This window comes from Oryctolagus cuniculus, chromosome 11, assembly GCF_964237555.1.
Source record: "Oryctolagus cuniculus chromosome 11, mOryCun1.1, whole genome shotgun sequence".
In the NCBI taxonomy this organism is placed as follows: Eukaryota; Metazoa; Chordata; class Mammalia; order Lagomorpha; family Leporidae; genus Oryctolagus; species Oryctolagus cuniculus.
The window spans coordinates 98557578-98578281 of NC_091442.1; the positions used below are offsets into that span (position 1 = coordinate 98557578).

The window sequence follows — 20704 nt, forward strand, 5'->3', positions numbered from 1 at the left end:
CACAATTCTGGCCCCTACTTATTTTCACTTAAAAGGCATAGAAACAAAGAGACAGAATAGATGGAGAGAGAGATTCCATCCATTGGTTCGCTCCCCAAGTACCTGCAACAGCCAGGAGTCTGGAAATGAATCCAGTCTCCTATGTGGGTGGTAGGGATGCGGATAGCTGAGACATCATCTGCTGCCCCCCAGGAAGCTGGATTGGAAGTGGAGTAGCCAGGACCCACTTAGGGGATGTGGGCGGCCCATGTGGCAGCAGGACCCACTGCACCACAACTCCTGCCCCCTGCTTGATGCATATTGTTACACTAGGTCTGTAAGAATATTTTTGCTTTAAAGGGGTCTGTACATTTCCAAACCTGGAATATTTAGTTAGCTCTTACCTGTGTAAAACAGTAGGTTTTAGAGAGAGGGAAACCCTGAAGTATCAATAGTGGACTATGGAGATTTTGGGGTGATTTTTTGTTTTCACTGGGGTGTTTTGCATTTTCCGAGTTTGCTATACTAATTGCATGTATTACTCTAACATCATAAATTAAACAAACTTTTGTTAAAATGCCCCTCAGCTTATGGTTCAGTGTCATACTTAGGAAGTCATCACTTTATTAAGTTCAGAACTAAAGAGTTCCTTTCCCAAAAGCTGTTCCCTGGTTTGTCACTTGTCACTGTTACTCAAGACCAGACCTGCAAACAGGGGATTTCATCTGTTTCACCTGAGTGTCGAAGTGCTGAAAATCCTTGCTCATCCTCCCATTCCCAGGTTGGTTCGCTCTTATTGTGCGTGGAGTGGAAGTCAGGCATTTCATGATACCAGTCTACGTCTGTGTTGCTAATAAAAAGAAAACAAGGAAGAAATCAAATTTTCCTTAATGAAAACTAGGATAGAAATGAATTTTTTTTTACAGAGATTTAAACCTTATCGTTTACCTTCCCCTACAATTGCTTTCCAGAAATTAATAGTGTTTCAAGCAATTATTTTGAGAAAGGATAATTTACTTTGCAAAATGAACTAGACAATCTCTGGAATGCTGCAAGGGTAAATTACTTGATTCTGTAACTTGACAAAAATCCTTTAAAGAGATCTGCAAATATCCATGCCACACTAATGGCATACGAGATTTTCCAAATCACTACCAGATCTTCAAAAGAATCTGAAATACACGGAGATGAGCGCAAGAGCCATGCACATTCACCTGCTAATGCAGTCTCCCGTGAGAGGGTCACAGCTCCCGGCACAGTCACAGGGTCTGCAGCCATAGTCTCCGAAGCCCCAGTATCCCACCATGCACCTGTCACAATGTGGCCCTGCCACCCCAGGCTTGCACGGGCAGTCCCCATTGCTGGGGTCACAGAAGGTCACGGAGCTGAAAGGAAGGACAGCAGATCCAACCGGATGGCAGGAACACACTGCAACAGAGAGGACACACAGGATCCGTGAGCGACTCTGGATGTCTGTGCACTGATGAGGCTCAGCAATCCCGAAATGGTTTCCACACAACAGACTTCTAAACCTCCTCCACTAGCCAGCTGCATCTGCACTGAGAACGAAAGTTGACTAAATTAAAGGTAGGCAAGATATGACTGAAAAGTGTGTGTGAGGCATGGAAAGCCAAAACACTCTGGCAAAACAACAACAACAACAACAAAAACAAAAAAAAAAACAAAAAACAAAAACAAACCCTAAATGAAAGATCTCCGTGAGTGAGATCCCAATGGAAAGAACAGGTCATCAAAGAAGGAGGTACCTTTCTCTGAAGGGAGGAGAGAACTTCCACTTTGACCATGGCCTTGTCTAAATATGATCAGAGTCAGTGAACTCAGGGGGCTTCCATAGCCTTGGCAACTCATGACAAGAGCCTACGGTGATTACTGATGCCATAAACAAGAGTGTCAATTTGTTAAGTCAACAACAGGAGTCACTGTGCACTTACACCTCATGTAGGATCTCTGTCCTTAATGTGCTATACATTGTGATTTAATGCTATAACTAGTACTCAAACAGTATTTTTCACTTTGTGTTTCTATGTGGGTGCAAACTGTTGAAATCTTTACTTAATATATAGTAAACTGACCTTCTGTATATAAAGAGAATTGAAAATGAATCTTGATGTGAATGGAAGGGGGGAGGGAGAGGGAAAGGGGAGGGTTGCGGGTGGGAGGGACGTTATGGGGGGGAAGCCATTGTAATCCATAAGCTGTACTTTGGAAATTTATATTCATTAAATAAAAGTTAAAAAAAAAAGATCCTACATGAGCATCAGAAAATAAAAATTAAATATTAATTATGTAAAAAAAAAGTGTAAGTGAGGCAGAAGGACCACATAATTTGTTCTACAGTTGAAGGCAGTTAATGATGAAGGCTTTTCGGTTGGCATTACAAGGACAATCCAGCAAAGAAAACGTAAGGGATCTTGAATGAGAAAGAAAAAAAAAATGAGAGTATGATGTTCTAGAAGCCAAGATAAGAAAATTTCAAGGAAGAAGGCAGCATTAGCTGTGTCAAGTGCAGACAGGTCCAAGAAGATGGGTTATGGGAGTGGACTTCACACTTGACAACAACATGGCGGCCACTGGGGTCCTTGGTAGGAATAGCCTCAAGGTGGAAATGAAGCCTCATTGAAGAGGACTCGGGAGAGAGTGGGAGCAGCGGAATCTGAACGGGAGAAGCGAGAGCTCTTTTGAGAGCTTTTCCATCAGGGCATAGAAGTCTGGTGGTGGCTAACACTGCAGGGGGAGATGAGTCCAAGCGCTGGCCTCGGTGTTTGGTCATTTTGTTCTGTGTTAAGAAGGGAGGAATAAGAGCATGTGCGATGTTTGATGTTGATGGAGATATGCAGTAGAAAGGGAAAGACTGGTGATGGGAAGACAGCTGGAGAGAACTTGGCTGGGTACTGGAGTCGTCTTGAGTAGGGAGACAGGACGGGATCTGACATCACAGAAAGGGATCTGTCTTGGGCAAGAGCCCAGTCTGTTCACAGCAAGGGGACGGACACAGGTGCCAGTGAGTGGATGGATGCACTGGCAGGTGCTCATGGGATTTTTCTTATTTCATGTGTTTTCTGGATGAAACAGGAAGCAGGGTCATCAGATGAAAGAGATGATGAAAGTCTGAGTTGGGGAAATAAAGTAGAAATAATTGCCAGGTAGTATTGAGTCCACATTGTACTTGTCAAGAATTTACAGTGTAGTACTGATCCACATTTTAGGTTACTTGTCAAGAACTTAGAGTGACTCTAGATAAAAATGGTTGATTATTTTCTCTAGTTTTATATAGAGCAGAGGTTCTAGTTTGGTGTTGGAGGAAAGTTGGATTTAACCTAGGGGGGATAAATCCAGCTCTGCAGATTAAAATCTATAATCAGCCATTTGTGCAAGTCCTTATTATTAACCCAAATCCTTCTCAGGCCTCTCCTAATCCCAGAATGGCCCACTGTTCACAGTTTTATAATCTGCAGCACTTTGTCTGCTCCTGCAGTAGCAAAAATAGTTGCACAGACTATTTATGTAATTTTAGAATATGCTTACTGGCTCATCGCAAATTTATGTAACTTAGCCACAGTTAGGTCCTCTAAGTGGTGCACATTAACTCTATGTGTTCCATTTTTACCTGGATCAGTATTATCTTTTAACGATTTATTAATTTATTTGAAAGTCAAAGTTACAGAAAGAAAAGGAGAGACAGACAGAGAAAAGGAGGGAGATCTTTCATCTGCTGGTTCACTCCCGGATGGTTACAACAGCCAGAGCTGTTCAAGGCTGAAGCCAGGAGCTTCTTCTAGGCCTCCCACATGAGTGGCAGGGCCCTACATACTTGGGCCATCTTCACCTGCTGTTATCAGGTCAGTAATAGGGAGCTGGATCAGAAGTGGAGCAGCTGGGACACGAACCAGTGCCCATATGGGATGCCAGCATCATAGGCAGTGGCTTTACCCACTGTGCCACAATGCTACCCTCCTCCCTCCCCAAGTACTTTTCATCATACAGCTTATTTATTTATATTTGAAAGAGAGACAGACAGACATAGATCTTCCATCCACTGGTTTACTCTCCAAATGGCTGCAGCACCCAGGGCTAGACCAGGCTGAAGTTAATTTGGATTTCCCAGGTGGGTGTCAGGGACCGAAGTACTTGGGCCGTCACCTGCAGCCTCCCATGGTGCACACAGCAGAAAGCTGGAATTGGAAGCAGAGCCAGGATTCAAACCTCAGCATTCTGATATAGGATGTGGGTGTCCCAAGTGGTGGCTTAACAGCTGTACCAGATGCCTGCCCCTGGAGTTACTTTCAATGACACCACACCAGCCAGATGTGCCTTGCCCATGCCTGTACTGCCTTTCCCAGCTTGTCCATCTGCATGCCGCCTTGTCCCACTCCTTCCAGACAGTTCCCTACTCTGTCCTTTGTATAGATTTCCATTATTATCATGATTTGTCGATATGCTGCCCCCTCTTACTACCAGACTCTGAAGTCATTGACAGAAGGTCCTTATCTTACGTTTGGCTTCGAGGCCCCAACACAGTGTGTGGTACATAGCAGATTCCCAGAGAAGCACCTGTGGGATTGACCTGAAGGCTGTGGGCATCATATGGAGAAGCAGAGAAGTCTGGTGTGTCTGGAGTGCACACCGAGAGGAAGGCTGTTGAAGAGGACGAGGCAGAAGACTCTGCTGGAGAGAGAAGTGGGCTGTGCTACCGTTACAGATCGGGGCAGGGCCTAACCCAAGAGGCTGAATTTTGTCCTATGGTCACGGTGAACCATAAGTGGAATCATGACAGGTTATAATTTAATTTTGACCTACACATTGGTTGCATTGAGCTGAGACAGACTGGTGGCAGAGAATTCAGAGAAATGAGAGGGGACCAGATAAGGACTGAAGCAGCAGGTATGGGAATCGGAGGAGTTTGTCACTGAGGGTGTTAAAGCTAGAAGGGCTAGACGAGACTTCCCAGGGATGGTGTACAGATGGAGACTGATGATAGAACGCTGGAGAAAGTCCAATGAATGGCATAAGCAGCTACAGGAACAACAGTTTATGAAGCAGATTGTTAAGGAGCAGGTGGACAGGGAGGAGAAAAATCAAGCAAGCATTGTTAAGGAAATCAAAGAAAGAGAAAGTGTCAAGTCCTAAATGGTGTCAGACAACACAGAAGGCTCCAGTCACCAAGACTGACGGCTCACACTGGCGGTCAGGAGGTCATCCATGGCCCTCATGAAAACAGGAGCTGGCGAAATACAGGCACTGCCTGTGGACTATTCTTTTTGGATCTGTTTAACCAACAAGTAGTCATCAAAGCAGTGGTTTTCACACCGTCACAAATATGTGAAGTTTGCAAGAATTCTTTACATCTGTTCAGCCCTCCCTTCCCACCCCTTCATATGCTACTACAATAGAGAAGGAATGTTGCTTCTTCTGGAAAAGATATGAAGTATCTTCTTGGCAAGAATCTCATTCATTCATTTATTCGCTCAACCAACAAATGCTAGTTAAAACTAATTCTAATGCTTATGAAGCATTTATAGTTTCTAAACCAGAGTCACCCCTTAGCCGAACATTTCAAGTCTTTCATACCATGCGCTAGCGTACTCTACCAGCCTTAGCTTTCACTACTTGCTTACAGATACCCCTACTCCAACTAATGGGACAATTTCTAGATAGACTACAATCTGTCCTATTTCTCTGGCTTTATTAATTTCAAAATGTCAATAGGGAAATCCTTCTTCTCATATCTTTCTTGCAAAATTCTATGCATCCTTCAAGATCCATATGAAATGCCACCCTTGGGATAGGCAATTGGTGTAAAAGCTAAGACCCTCTTGGGATGCTTGCATTTCATGTCGGGGTGCCTGGGTCCAAGTCTCAGCTCTGCTCATGATTCCAGCTTCCTGCTAATGCACCCCTTGGTGGGCAACAGATAATGGCTCAAGTAGTTGGGTCTCTGCCATCCACACTGGGATAGCTGGACTGAGTTCTTGGCACATGGCTTTGGCCTGGCCCAGCCCCAGCTGTTGCATACATTTTTGGGAAATGAACCAGTGGATGGGAGATGTCTGTCCATCTACCTCTCTGTTTGTCTCTCTCTGTCCTTGTCTCTTTGCTTTAAAAAAAAAAAAGTTATCCCTAAGGGTTGCTGCAATTCAGTCACCTGGTGTGGTGACCGTGCTCAAGGCTGGGGCACTGTTGCCTCTTTCTTGTTAGAGACAGAACTTTAGGAATCGGCTTATAATGATAATCAGAAAAATGGGGTGCAGCACTCTCCCCTCTGCTACTCCCTCCAGCTCCCCAAGTGTGAAGCCCAGGGCAGCCCCGAGGGCTGGGTTTGCCTTCTTTTGGCAGTTGTTCCTCATTTCAGCTTGGGTAGAATCCTTCCTTCCTTTCTTTGCAACCCTTCAGTGCTTTATTTATTTATTTTTTTCTTATGGCTCTGATCACATTCTGCTTTGCACTGCAGACACCTGGGTGTTCCCCTTTATCAGATCGGTCTGGGAACTCCTTCAAGGTAAGCATGGGTGGCTGCACTCCACTGTCCTCTCCGTGGCTTAGCTCTGCTTTTCTTTTGCTGCTGCTTTTTTTTTTTTTTTTTTTAAGATGCAGGGGCCCAAGCACTTGCATTGTCATCTTCTGCTTTCCCAGGATCAGCAGGGAGCTGGATCAGAAGTGGGGCAGCCAGGATTCCAGTCAGCACTCATGTGGGATGCTGGGGTCTCGGGCAGTAGCCTAACCCACTGCTCCACCACGCTGGTCCCAGTTGATGTTGTTTTTAAAAGATGTAACATCTATTGATTTGAAAGGCAGAGTGACAAAGAAGGAGAGACAGAGAGATAGAGACAAAGAGACCTTCCATCTGCTGGTTCACTCCCCAAATGGTCACAACAACCAGGTCTGGGCCAGGTCGAAGCCAGGAGCTCTCTCCAGGTCTCCTCTGTGGGTGGCTGGGCCCCAAGTACTTGCGCCATCATCACTGCTTTCCCAGGCACATTCGCAGGAAACCAGATCAGAAGCAGAGCAGCCAGAAATGGAACCAAATGGCAGCTTAACCAGCTGTACCACAACACTGGCCCCAGCTTTCGCTTTCTCACTCTCATTTCCATTTCACCAGGTTGTGCTGAGGATTAAATGGGAGAAAAGTATGTCTCTAGAACTTACACACAGCAAATGACAAATTGCAGCTGACCCAGAAATGACTATTAAATTGAATTAAAAGGCAACGATGAAAAGTCGCTTTACAGAGAGCATGAGGTGTTGCTTGAAAGACTGACAGTGAGTTTGTTTCAGGCAGCATTTATCTTTGCATTTACTCAGCACACACTAAGCGCTCAATCTGTGTCGAGCACTGGGCAAACTGCTAGCCGTCTTATTTGAGTAAGAGTCTTGCCCTTGAAGAGATTCGTAGTTTAGAAGAATATGCCAAGATTTTTAAAAAAATTACCTAATAATAAGAAAATACAAAGACTTTGCTTCTAAAATATTAAAGTTTCCCAGGAGGACGGTTTTATCTAAGTCTATATTGTTATGACCTGTCTCTACATTAAATTTCCTAATTATTTTTCTTCAATTGGTTTTCTTTATGAGAACATTTAGGCATTTTCTCTTAAAGTTTGAAAGCACTAATGATGGCCATTTTTTTTCTAATTAATCATTTGGAGGGTTACGTAACATATAATATGAATATATCAAAATACTTGGTTCAAGACAGCATGGAAATGACTTTAAGTGAAGCCATATAATCCAGTATAAAATTTCATCATTTTGAGATGATTAAAGCCATAGTTTAAACTCAGTGGAATCAGTGGGTTCTTGACAGCAGATAGGGGAGACAGATCCAAAAGAAAGACATTGTAGGATCCCTATCAATGGCAACACATGGCAACTCACCACCAGTAACTTTTCCTGACTTCTTCACACTATCATAGATTTTAAAACCTACACACATTTCAGGAATGGCCAGGGAAGAATGTGATTCCATCACATGGGCTAGTGGGTTTCTGTCAGTGTGACCTTTTACATAATTTGAAGATAAAAATACCATTTGGAAACTATGCAATCCTCGCTCCAGGCAGAAGGCCCTGACACCTTCATGACATACTTTTCCAGACTGCACACTGAGGCTTGCCTGGCACACTTAGCTCCTGAAGTCTGAAAGTAGTCGATATTGGACATGCGTCCTCTACATTTCTAATTTTCTTCCAAAATGCAATGTTATTTTTTTTTCTTGCATGGGGGTGGGGGTGGGGAAATAAAAAGATATCTCTAGCTTCCGGTTCAGTTCTGATTCCCCAACATATATCTCAGACTTACTGCTAACTCTCACTTGCAGCATAAGCACTTAATTTTTCATAATGGAAATCAAAGGAATGACCCAGAATGACGTAAGTCCTTGACTTCAACTTTGTCTTCTTCTCATTAGATATATGCCTCCAGCAGTAAAGACTGAGCTTATCACATACTTATGCTGCCATTCTAAACTTAATTATGATTTTCATAATTTTTGGAGGATATATCTGTGGCTAGCCATCCTTAAAAGCCAAAATGGTGCCAAGTGCTTTTAGTGACAGCCAGAAACACTCATTTTTTAGAAGCTGGGTGGCCTGCCCAGGTGGCAGATCATTCTTTTTTTTAATATTTATTTATTGAAAAGCAGAGTTGGCAGAAGGAGAGAGAGAGAGATCTCCATCCATTGGTTCACTCCCCAAATGGCCAGGAGCCAGGAGCTTCCTCCAGGTCACCTCACATGGGTGCAAGGGCCCTCTGCTGCCTTCCCAGGTGCATCAGCAGGGAGCTAGATCAGAAGCACAGCAGCTGGGACTTGAACTGGAGCCCATATGGGATGCCAGTGTCACAGGCAGCAGCCTTACCCGCTACACCACAGCACCGGCCCCAGCCAATCTTTCAATCCAGGAGTCATTTTGCCTTCAAAACATCTGCCTTAGGCTGTTCCCACTAACAACCATAGTGATAAAACAACAACAAAAAAGTTACAGATGCTATTTTAATTCCCAGACATCGTCCCAAGCACTCTTCAATAATGTGAATGATTGACTTTGAATAATACATTATCTGCCAGGGTATCCTCTGGGAAGAAAGCTTGAAGCAAAAATACAAAACTTCCAAAACAAGTAAGAGAGAGGAAATAAGTACTTTACAAAAGATTTCACATTAGGTTCCCATCAAGCAATGCATTGAAATAATTGCTAAATTTGATGCCAATCTTATCTGTGAGTAGATGCTGGCAGTGATACATCTATTATGTGAAGCACCACCCCTCTGTGGAGCCCTTCCAGAAAGGAGTTAGGGAGTGAGGCTGCTCTGGGGGCTCGCGGTAGCAGGAAACAACTGCTAATGAAGCCATGGATGGACACATGTTCAAATAACCTCGTGCATCCAGAGGCTCTAAAAATAATATTTGTTTCAACCACAAAGCCAATCATGAATGCACCTGTTTAGAAATTGCCTGTAAGGCCTCTTAGGAAGACAGAAAATAAAATAGAGGCAATATAATGAAGTTGCTAAGAGGATAAGCTTCAGAGTCCAGAATAGATGAGTTCACATTCTGGTTAAAAAACTTTTTCTTTATATGACTGTATGAGGCTAATCTCAACTCCAACTTTTCTCATGAATGAAATAAGAGTAACAATACTTGCATGTATGCCACAGGGTTGTATGAGGATTAAGTTATATAATGTACCTATTTAGCAATGTACTATGCATTTAGAGGCACCAAATGCTCAAAAAATATTATCTCCATCAGACATATTAAAGTGTTGACATCCACCATCCACTCATTCACATCTATACCAAAGAGTTCTTGAACTTTAATGTTAACGTGAGCTATGCGAGAGGCTGAAGTTACAAAGATGAATGCATTCTTAACTCTCAAGCGAAGGAAGAGAGACGGGTAAAGAAATAACACAGGGCAGTGGGTATTCTAGCTGGGTTGGTCCAGTGTACATGTTAACCCAGATGGAAAAGTGACACTGCCTCATTGCCGACATGGGTAGTTTCTTAAGGAAAGTCATGAGCTGACTATGCAGTAGCTTGGATATGGTTGGAATGTATCTCCTAAAGTTTCATATGCTGGAAGCTTTGTCCTTGCTGTGATGATGTTGAGAAGTAGTGGAACTTTTAAGAGGCAGGGTCTAGTGGAAGCTGACTAAGCCATTGGGAGTGCAGCCCTTGGAAAAGATTAATATAGTTCCTCTGGGATCCTGTGGTAGTGGGTTGTTATAAAAAGAGCTGGCCCTGGAATCTCTCTGGCATCCTGTCTTGCCATGGATCTCTCCCTCCTGCACACACTCCAACCAGGAGTGCTGTAGCCAGAAGGTCCTCACCAGAGCCAAGCAGATGCTGGTGCCATACTCTTGAAACTCTACTACTCTGAGATAAATGAACCTCTTTTCTTAATGTTTCCTAGCCCTAGGTATTTTTCTATAGCAACAGAAAATGGACGGAGACAAGCTGGCTTTCCAAATAGCCTCTTTGCCTTGAACCCAGGAGGGATTTGGTGGCAAACAAAAGCACAGATTTTCTGTCTATTGTTAGTTCTGTAGAATTAATTTCTCTCTTGTTACATGTTTCTCTCCTTGGATTTAAAAAAGAGTGAGAGAGCCTATATTACTCTCATTCTGTGGCTCCCAGTATGTTGAGAAAAAGTGGGTGTGACCTACAGGCCTGTTTGTTACAGGGAGATACCCCGACGTGCAATATAGGACCAGAGTTGTAACTGGCCAACTCCAGGAGCACAGGAAGTGTGTACACAGAAGTAGAGAATGGATAAGCCAGGATGGGATTGCCGAAGTCTCTGGTGGTGGAGCCGAAGGAAGCAAGCAATGGGGTCCCTGTCGTCTTTCCTCTCACCTTCTCTAAGACGCCAGGAGTCGTTTGCATGTCTTAATCCAGAGAGCAATCCACGATGCCGGCCCCTGTCTGGGCCCTCAGCATCCTACCCTACTGCTGTTGTCTGGACTGGGCTGTGTTACCTGCTGGCTCTAACTCCTCCTGTTCTGCCAGCAAAAGCCCCGCTGCGGGCAGAACACCCTGAGAGGCTGTGCTCCCGATTTAGCTTTTCTAAAAACAGAACTGAAGTTCAAGGCCCTTGGCTGGGAAAGCAGTGGCTCCTGAGACCTTCCAGCAGTCCCGGCCGGCCGCGCCCTCCGCAGCGCCTCCCAGGCCTCCCTGCTCCCCGCATTGTTTTCTCCTGCGAAGGCCAAGGCCCCACAGAGTCTCTGGAGGGAAACTGCAGAGCAGCCACGGCCGCCCCGTCCTGTCCTTGGAGGGTAGGGAGGGGACTTCAGGGGGATGACGCTGAGATGCAGTTCCAAGCAGAAAGGACACGATATGAAGTGCCATGAATATATTAAGTGTGAAATTAAAGAGGAGATAAAACAAAACTCCCATCCTTTTTTTTTTTTTTTTTTTGCTATTGTTTTCTTCTTTCCTTTTGCTACCCACTATTTTTGCTAGTGGATGAGGAACTATAAAAAATCAAGAAAGCAATTGTAAATGAACTTTACCCAGACAATATAGTTAGCCCTCCATTACCATGGGGAATATTTTTCTGTTGGTCTTGGAAATATGCATTGTTTTCAATGGTAGCCAGTTCCACAATATTCAGGGTATATTTAAGTGCAAATCAAATTATGCTTGAAAAAAATTTAATAAAATAACTGAAATTAAGATTTGCCTTTCATTTACTGAAATTCAATGTCTTCTGAAAGAGCTGCACATTCTACACAAAAAAGGAAGATCCATTTATATATGAGCTCTGCCTCTAGTTAATGCAGTGAAAATTAAAATGCATTTAAAGTATATTTCCTAGCTGTCCTCTATAAACTTTTAAATTCCTGATGCAAATAAATGTAAGTCATATCTGTTATTTTCAGTTTTCTCTCTATTTGAGAGAGAGGGACACACACAGACAGAGATCTGATTCACTCTCCAAATGCTGGCAGTGGCCTGCGCTAGGCCAGGGAGGAAGCTGGGAGCCAGGAAGCCAATCAAGATCTCCCCTGGGAGTGTAGGGACTGAATGACTTAGGCCATCGCCACTGCCTCCCAGGGTCTGCATTGGCAGGAAGCTGGAGTCAGGAGGCAGAAGTTGGTGGCAGGCCCAGGCACTCTGACATGGGACAGAGGTGTCTTAACCTGCTAGGCCAGATGCCTGCCCTGTACCTTCTACTTGATTTCCGCATCATTCCTTTCCCATTTACTACCTGTAACTGTGCCAGTTACTATTTACTCCTGCATATATCTAAGAGATCTTGGGCAGTTAAAAAAAAAAAGAAGCAGTTTTATATTCCTGGTTTGCTACTTCAGTTAGAACCGCTGAAAGTACTTTGGAGTATATGAACAATTTTATTGCTGGAAAATTTTTGAATACCATGTGGATACTGGACTTTGCTTTGAGGAATTTGGTTGTATCATACACCATTATTACCATGTTGTTAGAGAAATTCCACCTGCTCAGCCTCCTGAATTCCCAGTCCGCTCAGACACCTTCACCCAGGCACTTAGCTAAGAATTGGGGCCATCACTGACTCCTTTGTCCTGTAGAGAACCAAGCCCAATTCCCTATTGACTGTAGCTGCCTTAGCTATCCACCCATTCTGATGTGATTTTTCTCTGCTGTAACCTGTAGTTATAATTATAATCTGTATTAATCTCTTTATAACATGTATTACCAAGTTGATATGTTTATTTGGGTAAGTTTATTTATAGGCTATTTCCATGGCAGTGGGCACTCTGTGTTGTGGTCTGCGCAGTGCCTGGAATAGGCTGCCACATGGTAATAATAAATATGGGTTGTCTTTTTAAAGGGAAGACTTGTGTCACTTAATAAGCATTTCTTAGTGGTTGATAGTCTTTGAGCCTTCAATATCCTCTCTGACCTCCCCCTCACTTGTGTCTCTATAACACTCTGTGAGGCCCAGAAGGTAGGAATGGCACCACTTTATCCCTGTGTCCCCACAACCCTGGACTATGCCTCACTCATTGTAGTAGCTCGCTCAGTCTTTGTGGAGTGAGCGAATGACTATGTCTTCTCACTGAACAATAACCACGAAATGGTTTGGGGCCCTGATGCACCTCCCTAAGAGCTCAGACTGCTCGTGTAGGTTTCTAGTATCTTAGCACCGCACAGCAACACTAACACACCAGAAACTGAAACCACAGCAATCATACTTCTGTAGACACCGGAAATGGTGAAAACAAAGCAGAGTACTCGGACTCTTACCACGCCAAAGCTGTTTCCTACACTTAATGATTTACTCGGTCCGGCTCTATTATTTATTATTTGTAATAAAAGGTCTTTATTCTCTCTCTGTAGGAGACATTCCCCACCCATAAATGCCACTCACTGGCAGCAAGAATTCTTCTCACATTAATCAGTCTGAAATTCCTTTCCTCTCTTTCCTCCAATTATACCTAATTATAACTCTCTCTTCTGGGGAAGTACATTACTTTTTATCACCCCACTGTTTCCCCTTGTACTTTCTGAGTATCTGCAGAAGGTTGTTGTATTCCCTCTGAGAATATTCCTAGTTACCTTGTGAAAAATGTAGCCCCTTTCACATTTATTATCTCTTTTTGATTGTTTTTGTTGGTCTCTCTGGAATACTCTCCAGTCACCTCCATTTTCCTTGTACCAAGACTCCTTATGCAGTTCGTTAGATTCCAATTTTACATGGCCACTGAGCAGTAAGCATCCAAACCAGGTGCCACAGGGCAGGTTAAGCCACAGCTTGGGTCACCTAGATCTCATATCAGAGCCCTGGGGTCAGGTGCCTTCCTGCTAATGTGTACCCTGGGGAGCACCAGGTGATAGTGCAAGTACCTGGGTCCCTACCACTCACAGAGGAGACCTGGATGAAATTTTTGGCTTCTGGCTTTGGCCTGGCCATGAACTCTATTTGGGCATTTGGGAAGTGAACCAATGGATGGAAGATCTCTCTCTCTTTCTGTATTCTTTCTCTGTTGTTCTGCCTCTCAAATAAAAATTAATAAACTTAAAAAAATCTGATGTCATAATTTTTAAAAAATCTATGTCCCTGGGCTGGTGTTGTGACACAGTGGGTTAAGCCTCTGCCTGTGATGCTGGCATTCCACATGGGTACCCATTGAGTCCCAGCTCCTCCACTCCCTCGCCAGCTCCCTGCTAATACACCTGGGAAAGCAGTGGAGGATGAGCTCAAGTCCTTGGGCCCCTACACCTGCGTGGGAGACCTGGATGGAGTTCCAGGATCCTGATTTCAGCTTTGCCATTGCAACCATTTGGGGAGTGAACCAGTGACTGGAAGTGTGTGCACGCTCTCTCTCCCTCTCCCTCTCCCTCTCCCTCTCCCTCTCCCTCTCCCTCTCCCTCTCCCTCTCCCTCTCCCTCTCCCTCTCCCTCTCCTCTCTGTAACTCTGCCTTACAAATCGATTTTTTAAAGACTTATTTATTTATTTGAAAGTCAGAATTACAGAGAGAAGGAGAGGCAGAGAGAGAGAGAGAGGTCTTCCATCTACTGGTTCACTCCCCAATTGGCTGCAAGGGCCAGAGCTGTGCCGATCCGGAGCCAGGAGCTTCTTCTGGGTCTCCCATGCGAATGCAGGGGCTTAAGGACTTGGGCCATCCTCTACTGCTTTCCCAGGCCATAGCAGAGAGCTGGATTGGAAGTGAAGCAGCTGGGACTCGAATCAGTGCCCATATGGGATGCCAACCCTACAGGAGGCAGCTTTACCTGCTATGCCACAGCACCGGCCCCCAAATCAGTCAATCTTGAAAAATAAATCTAGGCCCTTTAAAATTACTTGTGGCTCTCAAAATATATGTCTGATTATCTCTGCCTTTGTTTATTTTGTTCTTATCAACAAGGTCACAAGAGCATGAATAGAATTCTTTGGATCAATGAATTGGATCAAGGTCTTTGAGTCAAACAGACTTGACTTCAGATCCCAGGTTTGCCACCGACCAGCTCTGTGAACTTGCATAAATCATATAATCAGTATAGGCCTCGGTGTCCTCATTTGTAAAGTAGAAAAGACAACACCTCACTTCGGAGACTGCTAACTTACATAAATTGCCTAGCACGGGAGCCATTCAACAGACGCTAGTTCTCTTCTTTATGTCCCTCCTAATTTTGTCCAGACCCTCTGAGGGTTGTTTTGATATTTTTTAATTATTTGCTTGATAATTTAATGCTTGCCCTCATCAAATGCAGAGGAGAATTTTATTTACTGAGTGAGCGAGTTGCACTTTCTGGTTGGGAGACGTTTTAGAGAATTTCATGACCTCCCCCACTTCTTTTCCCAAACTTGATGCTGATCATTCATCAGTTCATAGTTCCTCCTTTGGGGCACATTTTAATGTTCTGTTTTATCTTTTTTTGCTAAGATTTATTTATTTATTTGAAAATCAGAACTATAGGAGAGGGGAGAGATTGATCTTTCCTCTGGTTCACTCACTCCCCAGATGGTTACAACAGCCTGGACTCTAACAGGTGCCCATATGGGATGCCTGTGTCACAGATAGTGGCTTCACTTGCTGTGCCACAATGCCAGCTCCTATTTAATCTTTTTTTAAAGGGTTGCCTTAGAGTGATTACTACATTATATCTGTTTTCTCTGTTTCTTACTTTCAGCCCTCTGGTTTTACTTCCTAGATTGAAAAAAAAAAAAGCTTAAAGTTTCCCAACCATTACTGCCAAGTCACTAGTTCTATTTAAAGTTTGCTTTTCAAAAACAGTTACTTCATATCGATTCTATGCTGGAAGGATTCACAGTTGCTCTCAATATGAAACACAGATGCCCGTGTTGTTGACATGACATAAAATGAACTCAAATGGCTTTGCTAAAATTACTATTTGAGAGAACAGCTTCACTAAGTTGGTATCTGAAGAGATCTCAGTGACCTCTGGGAAGCAATGGACTTGAAACCCAGGCCCAGGGTGGAAAAATGCAAGGTGCCCATGGGCTCTTACAGGGGTCACTGCGGTCAGGTGTTGTGAGTTTCATTAACTTGAAACTTTTACTTGTAAGACAAACTGATGGGAAAGAATCCCTACACTACAGGCAGAGTGAAGTAAGTGTTCAGCAGAGGTACAAGCATGGGGAAATGCAGAAACTCTTCATAGCAGCATTAGGAGAAGGTGCTGCCTGAATACCCAGGCTGAGATGGGGAGTCTGACGCGGAAGAGTCGCTCACCCGAAGCCAGGTGATGGTTGCACAGTGTTTGCCTAAGTCAGAAAAAAAAAAGAGAAGCAAGAAGAAAGATAGATTTGGATGACAGAACCTTTTCTTTACAAAGATAGCTGACTGGTTAGGGTGATGGTGACCGAGCAAACAGATGATGTCTTAGTAAGCACTTGGTTTGGATCTTAGGGAGAGGGACCCGTTTATTTATTACTATTGTTTTTTAAAAAGATTACTTATTGGAATGGCAGAGCGGGGGAGAGAGAGAGACAGACAGGTAGACAGACAGACATAGACAATGAGGCTTCCATCTGCTGGTTCACTTTCCCAAATGGCCACTACAGCTGGGGCTGGGCCAAGGGGAAGCCAGAAACCAAGAACTCCATCAGGGTCTCCCATATGGGTGGCAGGAACTGAAGTACTTGGCTCATCATCTGGTGCCTCCCAGGCACATCAGCGGGAAGCTGGATCGGAAGCAGAGTCAGGACTCTATCCTAAACACTCTTAGATGGGATGTGGGCATCCCAAGCATCGGCTTAAGCACTGCACCAGAACACCTGCCCTGCCCCCACCCCCAAGGTTATCTTTATTCACTGTCTTCAAAAAGGTAGTTGATGACATTTATTTTGGCCTACCAGGGAGGAAGGAAGGGCATGCCAGTTTTTCAAGAGGTTGTTCACTTTGACAGGGAATGAATTCTACTTTCTCTTCTACTGGCTGATTTTTCTTTATGTATAGAGAGAGACTATGCAATAGTTAAAAATATGTGTCTTGGGGCAGGCATTTGTTCTAGCAGTTAAGATGCCTGCATCCCATGTCTGAGTGCTGTTTGAGTCCTGGCTCCAGTTCTTTATTCAAGCTTCCTGCCAATGCAGAGCCAGGCAGATGCAGGCTGAAGTAGTTGGGTGCCTGCCACCCACACGAGGGACTTGGATCCTGGCTTTGGTCTGCCCCAGCCCCTCCCAGCTGTTGCAGGCATTTGAACCAGCTTGTAGACTAAATTATAAGTGACTGTTAGCTCATAATCTTTCTTCCAAGGATCAAAATGAACAGAGTTCACCCTAGAAACAGGACAGTGGTTCCCAAATGCTGGCCAGCAGGCCAAAAGGCTCAAGCACAAACTCCAGGGATGCTTTTTGAAAAACACAGGTTTCTGTCCTCATGCCCTGTTGGAGATCCGGACTCAGGAGAGCTGGGGAAGGGCTTTGAGAGTCCATGTTTTCAGGAAGTGCTCCCGGGAGATTCTGATGCACATCTAGGTGTGGAAACCAATTACTGGAGAGAGCGGGGCTTGAGATGGGAGAAGCACGGCTGAGAAGGAGGAGGTGACACTTTGTCTGAAGGAGGGACACCATCCTACTTTGGGTTCAGTTCTTTTTGGCTTTCTGATGAGTGATGATCTGGGAGCTTGAAATTGGTCAAAGGGGCAATACTAAAAGCACAGAAATTGGCTGATGCTACCATCTGTGCTCCTTCTCCTTACAGCCAGGGTACCACTGTCTGATAAGATTATTCTCACATTTTATTACACTTGCCAAAGAAAAATCCACTTAGGATATGGGATAGTGGAGCCACATAAATGACTTTGGAGGTCTCTGGTGAGTTACTCCAAAGACTGCTGTAGATCACAGAGCCAGCGCTCCTCAGGGCACCTCAGGACTCGGGTGTATTTTCCTCTTGAACCTTCAGAACTGGCTAGTTTGAGCCTCTATATCTTCTTAGCCCTCAGTTCAGCTGAAAAGATTCACATTTTCCCTTGTGTGCACAGACCTTAAATGCACTGTCCTTAAAAAAAAAACAGCAAAGAAAAACCTTTTTCCCTGAGTTGTAGAAATAAATTCATTTTTGGTGATCTCTCTTCATTTTTCTTTTAAACAAACAACACCTCTGGAATTGTTGAAAGTGATTTCTTGGCATAGAAACATGTAGTTGATGATCTGGCTCCTGAAACAGACTCTGGTTATGCTTGAAATGAAGAGGAAGTGAGAATAGAGAGGATTTAACTGCTCATGGGAATAAATCTATTGGCTAGTGTAGTGGGTTTGGATCAGGAGCCTTGTTTATTCAGGTTTGATGAATTTATGACCATGAACTAAAAAGTGTACACATAAGGAGTATGGCATTCAACATAGTGCTTATCAAGATACTGGAATGAAAAAAATACCTAGAACATTAATAGGGCCAATGACTCCTTGGTTTATTTGGCAGGAAGCTCGCTATTTAACTGCAAACAGAGTCCCCAAATCAATGCCACCAATATTTGTTGAATGAATTAATGTGCCCAGGCAAGTATTCTATTACATGCACGATAGATGTTATAAGGAAGAATAGCATCAGTTTATTTTGTTTTCTAGATAAACTCATTAAAGGCAACAAAGGCAATCATTGAGATTAGAAAGTAGGAAAAACTGTGTTCCTACATGTTTAGAGAATAAAAATAAAAACAGCCATCATAGAAACACAGGAGGGCTCTCCTCAAAGAAGGCTTCCCTACATTGTCTGCATTCCACTCCACACTCTCCCCAAGGCATGGTCTACCTTTTTCATTACGCTTTCCTCCTATAATGTGGGGGACAAGAACAGTAGCTACATCAATGCACTCTTGTGAAATTAAATGAGTCAATGCACACACATACATGCCCTCTGAACAGTGGATAGAAAATGGTACACACTCACTAAATGTCAGCTGACACTGCCAAATCACCATCACCATCACCACCACCACCACCACCACCATCACCACCACCACCACCACCATCACCACCACCATCACCACCACCACCACCATAACCACCACCACCACCATCACCATCACCACCACCACCATAACCACCACCACCACCACCACCACCACCACCATTACCACCTCTACCATCACCACCACCACCTCCACCATTGCCATCATCACCACCACCACCATCACCACCACCACCACCACCATCACCACCACCACCACCATTACCATCATCACCACCATAACCATCACCATCATCACCATCACCACCATCACCACCACCTCCACCATTGCCGCCACCACCACCACCACCACCACCATCACCACCACTACCACCACCACCACCACCACCACCATCACCACCACCACCACCATTACCATCATCACCACCATAACCATAACCACCACCATCACCACCACCACCATCACCACCATCACCATCACCACCACCACCACCACTACCACCACCACCACCATTACCATCATCACCACCATAACCGCCACCACCACCAACACCATGACCATCACCACCACCACCACCACCACCACCACCATCATCACCACCATCACCACCATCACCATCATCACCATCACCACCGCCACCACCACCATCACTGCAGTGCAGCACAGAGGACTGAGAGGACTTCTCTGTAAGTCGCTCCCCACCTCACATCCCTGATCTTTCAGGGAGAACTCTTGATCTCTATAGACCCAGTGTTTACAACCAATAAATGTTTCCTGAACTAAACTGAAATTTATCTAGGCTTCTGCATAAGGTTTTCAATGGTTCCAACTCCTAGGAAGATAAACTAGGAAAGAAGGGATTAAAGAAGAAAAGGCCGTTATATGTTCCCTGCTGACAGTCCACAGCCCGGATGTTCCCCAGGCCTAGTTAATTTCATGTTTGTGATTATTTCCCTAATAGAAATATAAGGCCTATTATTTTGTTGATATACATTGGTAGGTTCCGGTTCTGAGAAATGAGAAACTAATTGTACAGAAGAAATCTTCTAGGATATGTCTTCCTGTAGGTATGGCTGCCCTACCCAGACCATAGTGACGTTTTCCAGTCTGTTCCATAGAACATGAGCCCAAAAGATGATCTGTAATAAACGCATTCTCAGACAGCATTGGAAAGACCTCAGAACTCTTTAGGATGTTTATAAGGAACATTTGCATGTTTGACTCTGAGAAATTATCAATTCCTAAAAATGAAGGTCATAGAAAAATTCTTTCTCATATAATTCCTACTAACATCTCTTGGAAATTAGTAGTCCAGATCAAACTCTGAAAATCCTATACCATAGAAACATATTTCCATTTTTTATCAGAAAAATCTCTACATAATTTACTTTTCAAAATTGATACATGCACACAAATAGAGATGTAAACCTTGGTTACTCTGGATGCTTAGTTAAGCAGGATGTTCTGAATAACTAATTTAAAACATTTAACCCAGAGCTAAGTGTTAAAATGCTTTTTCCTCCTTAAAAAATTATTTATGAGGTGAAGAAAGAGAGACTAAGAGGGATCCCATGCCCTTGGTCACTCTCCAAATGTCCATAATGGCTGGGTTGAGTCAGGCCAAAGTTGGGAGGAAGCCTGGAGCCAGGAATTCAATCCATATATCCTATGTGGGCGGCAGAGACCCAACTACTTGAGCTATCACCTGCTGCCTTCCAGGGTCCACATCAGCAGGAACCTGGAATTGGGAGTAGAACCGGGACTCACATCCAGGCACTTGGATATGGTATGTGGGCATCTTAATGGGTGTCTTAACCACTAGGCCAAACACCAGCCCCCTGC

The 20704-nt window shown here is 44.1% G+C and overlaps 1 protein-coding gene across 6 annotated transcripts in view; it reads right to left on the reverse strand.

The window, feature by feature from the left end:
- The window catches only part of NTN4 (netrin 4), a 130378-nt gene that overhangs the window by 17201 nt on the left and 92473 nt on the right, over positions 1–20704 (reverse strand). For all 6 annotated transcript variants that reach the window (XM_051845776.2, XM_070052724.1, XM_051845777.2 and 3 more), the window contains 2 exons: positions 1194–1407; positions 714–829 (listed from right to left, as the gene is read on the reverse strand). In XM_051845776.2, coding sequence (XP_051701736.2) covers positions 714–829; positions 1194–1407 — 330 coding nt within the window. The remainder of the gene's footprint in view (positions 1–713; positions 830–1193; positions 1408–20704) is intronic.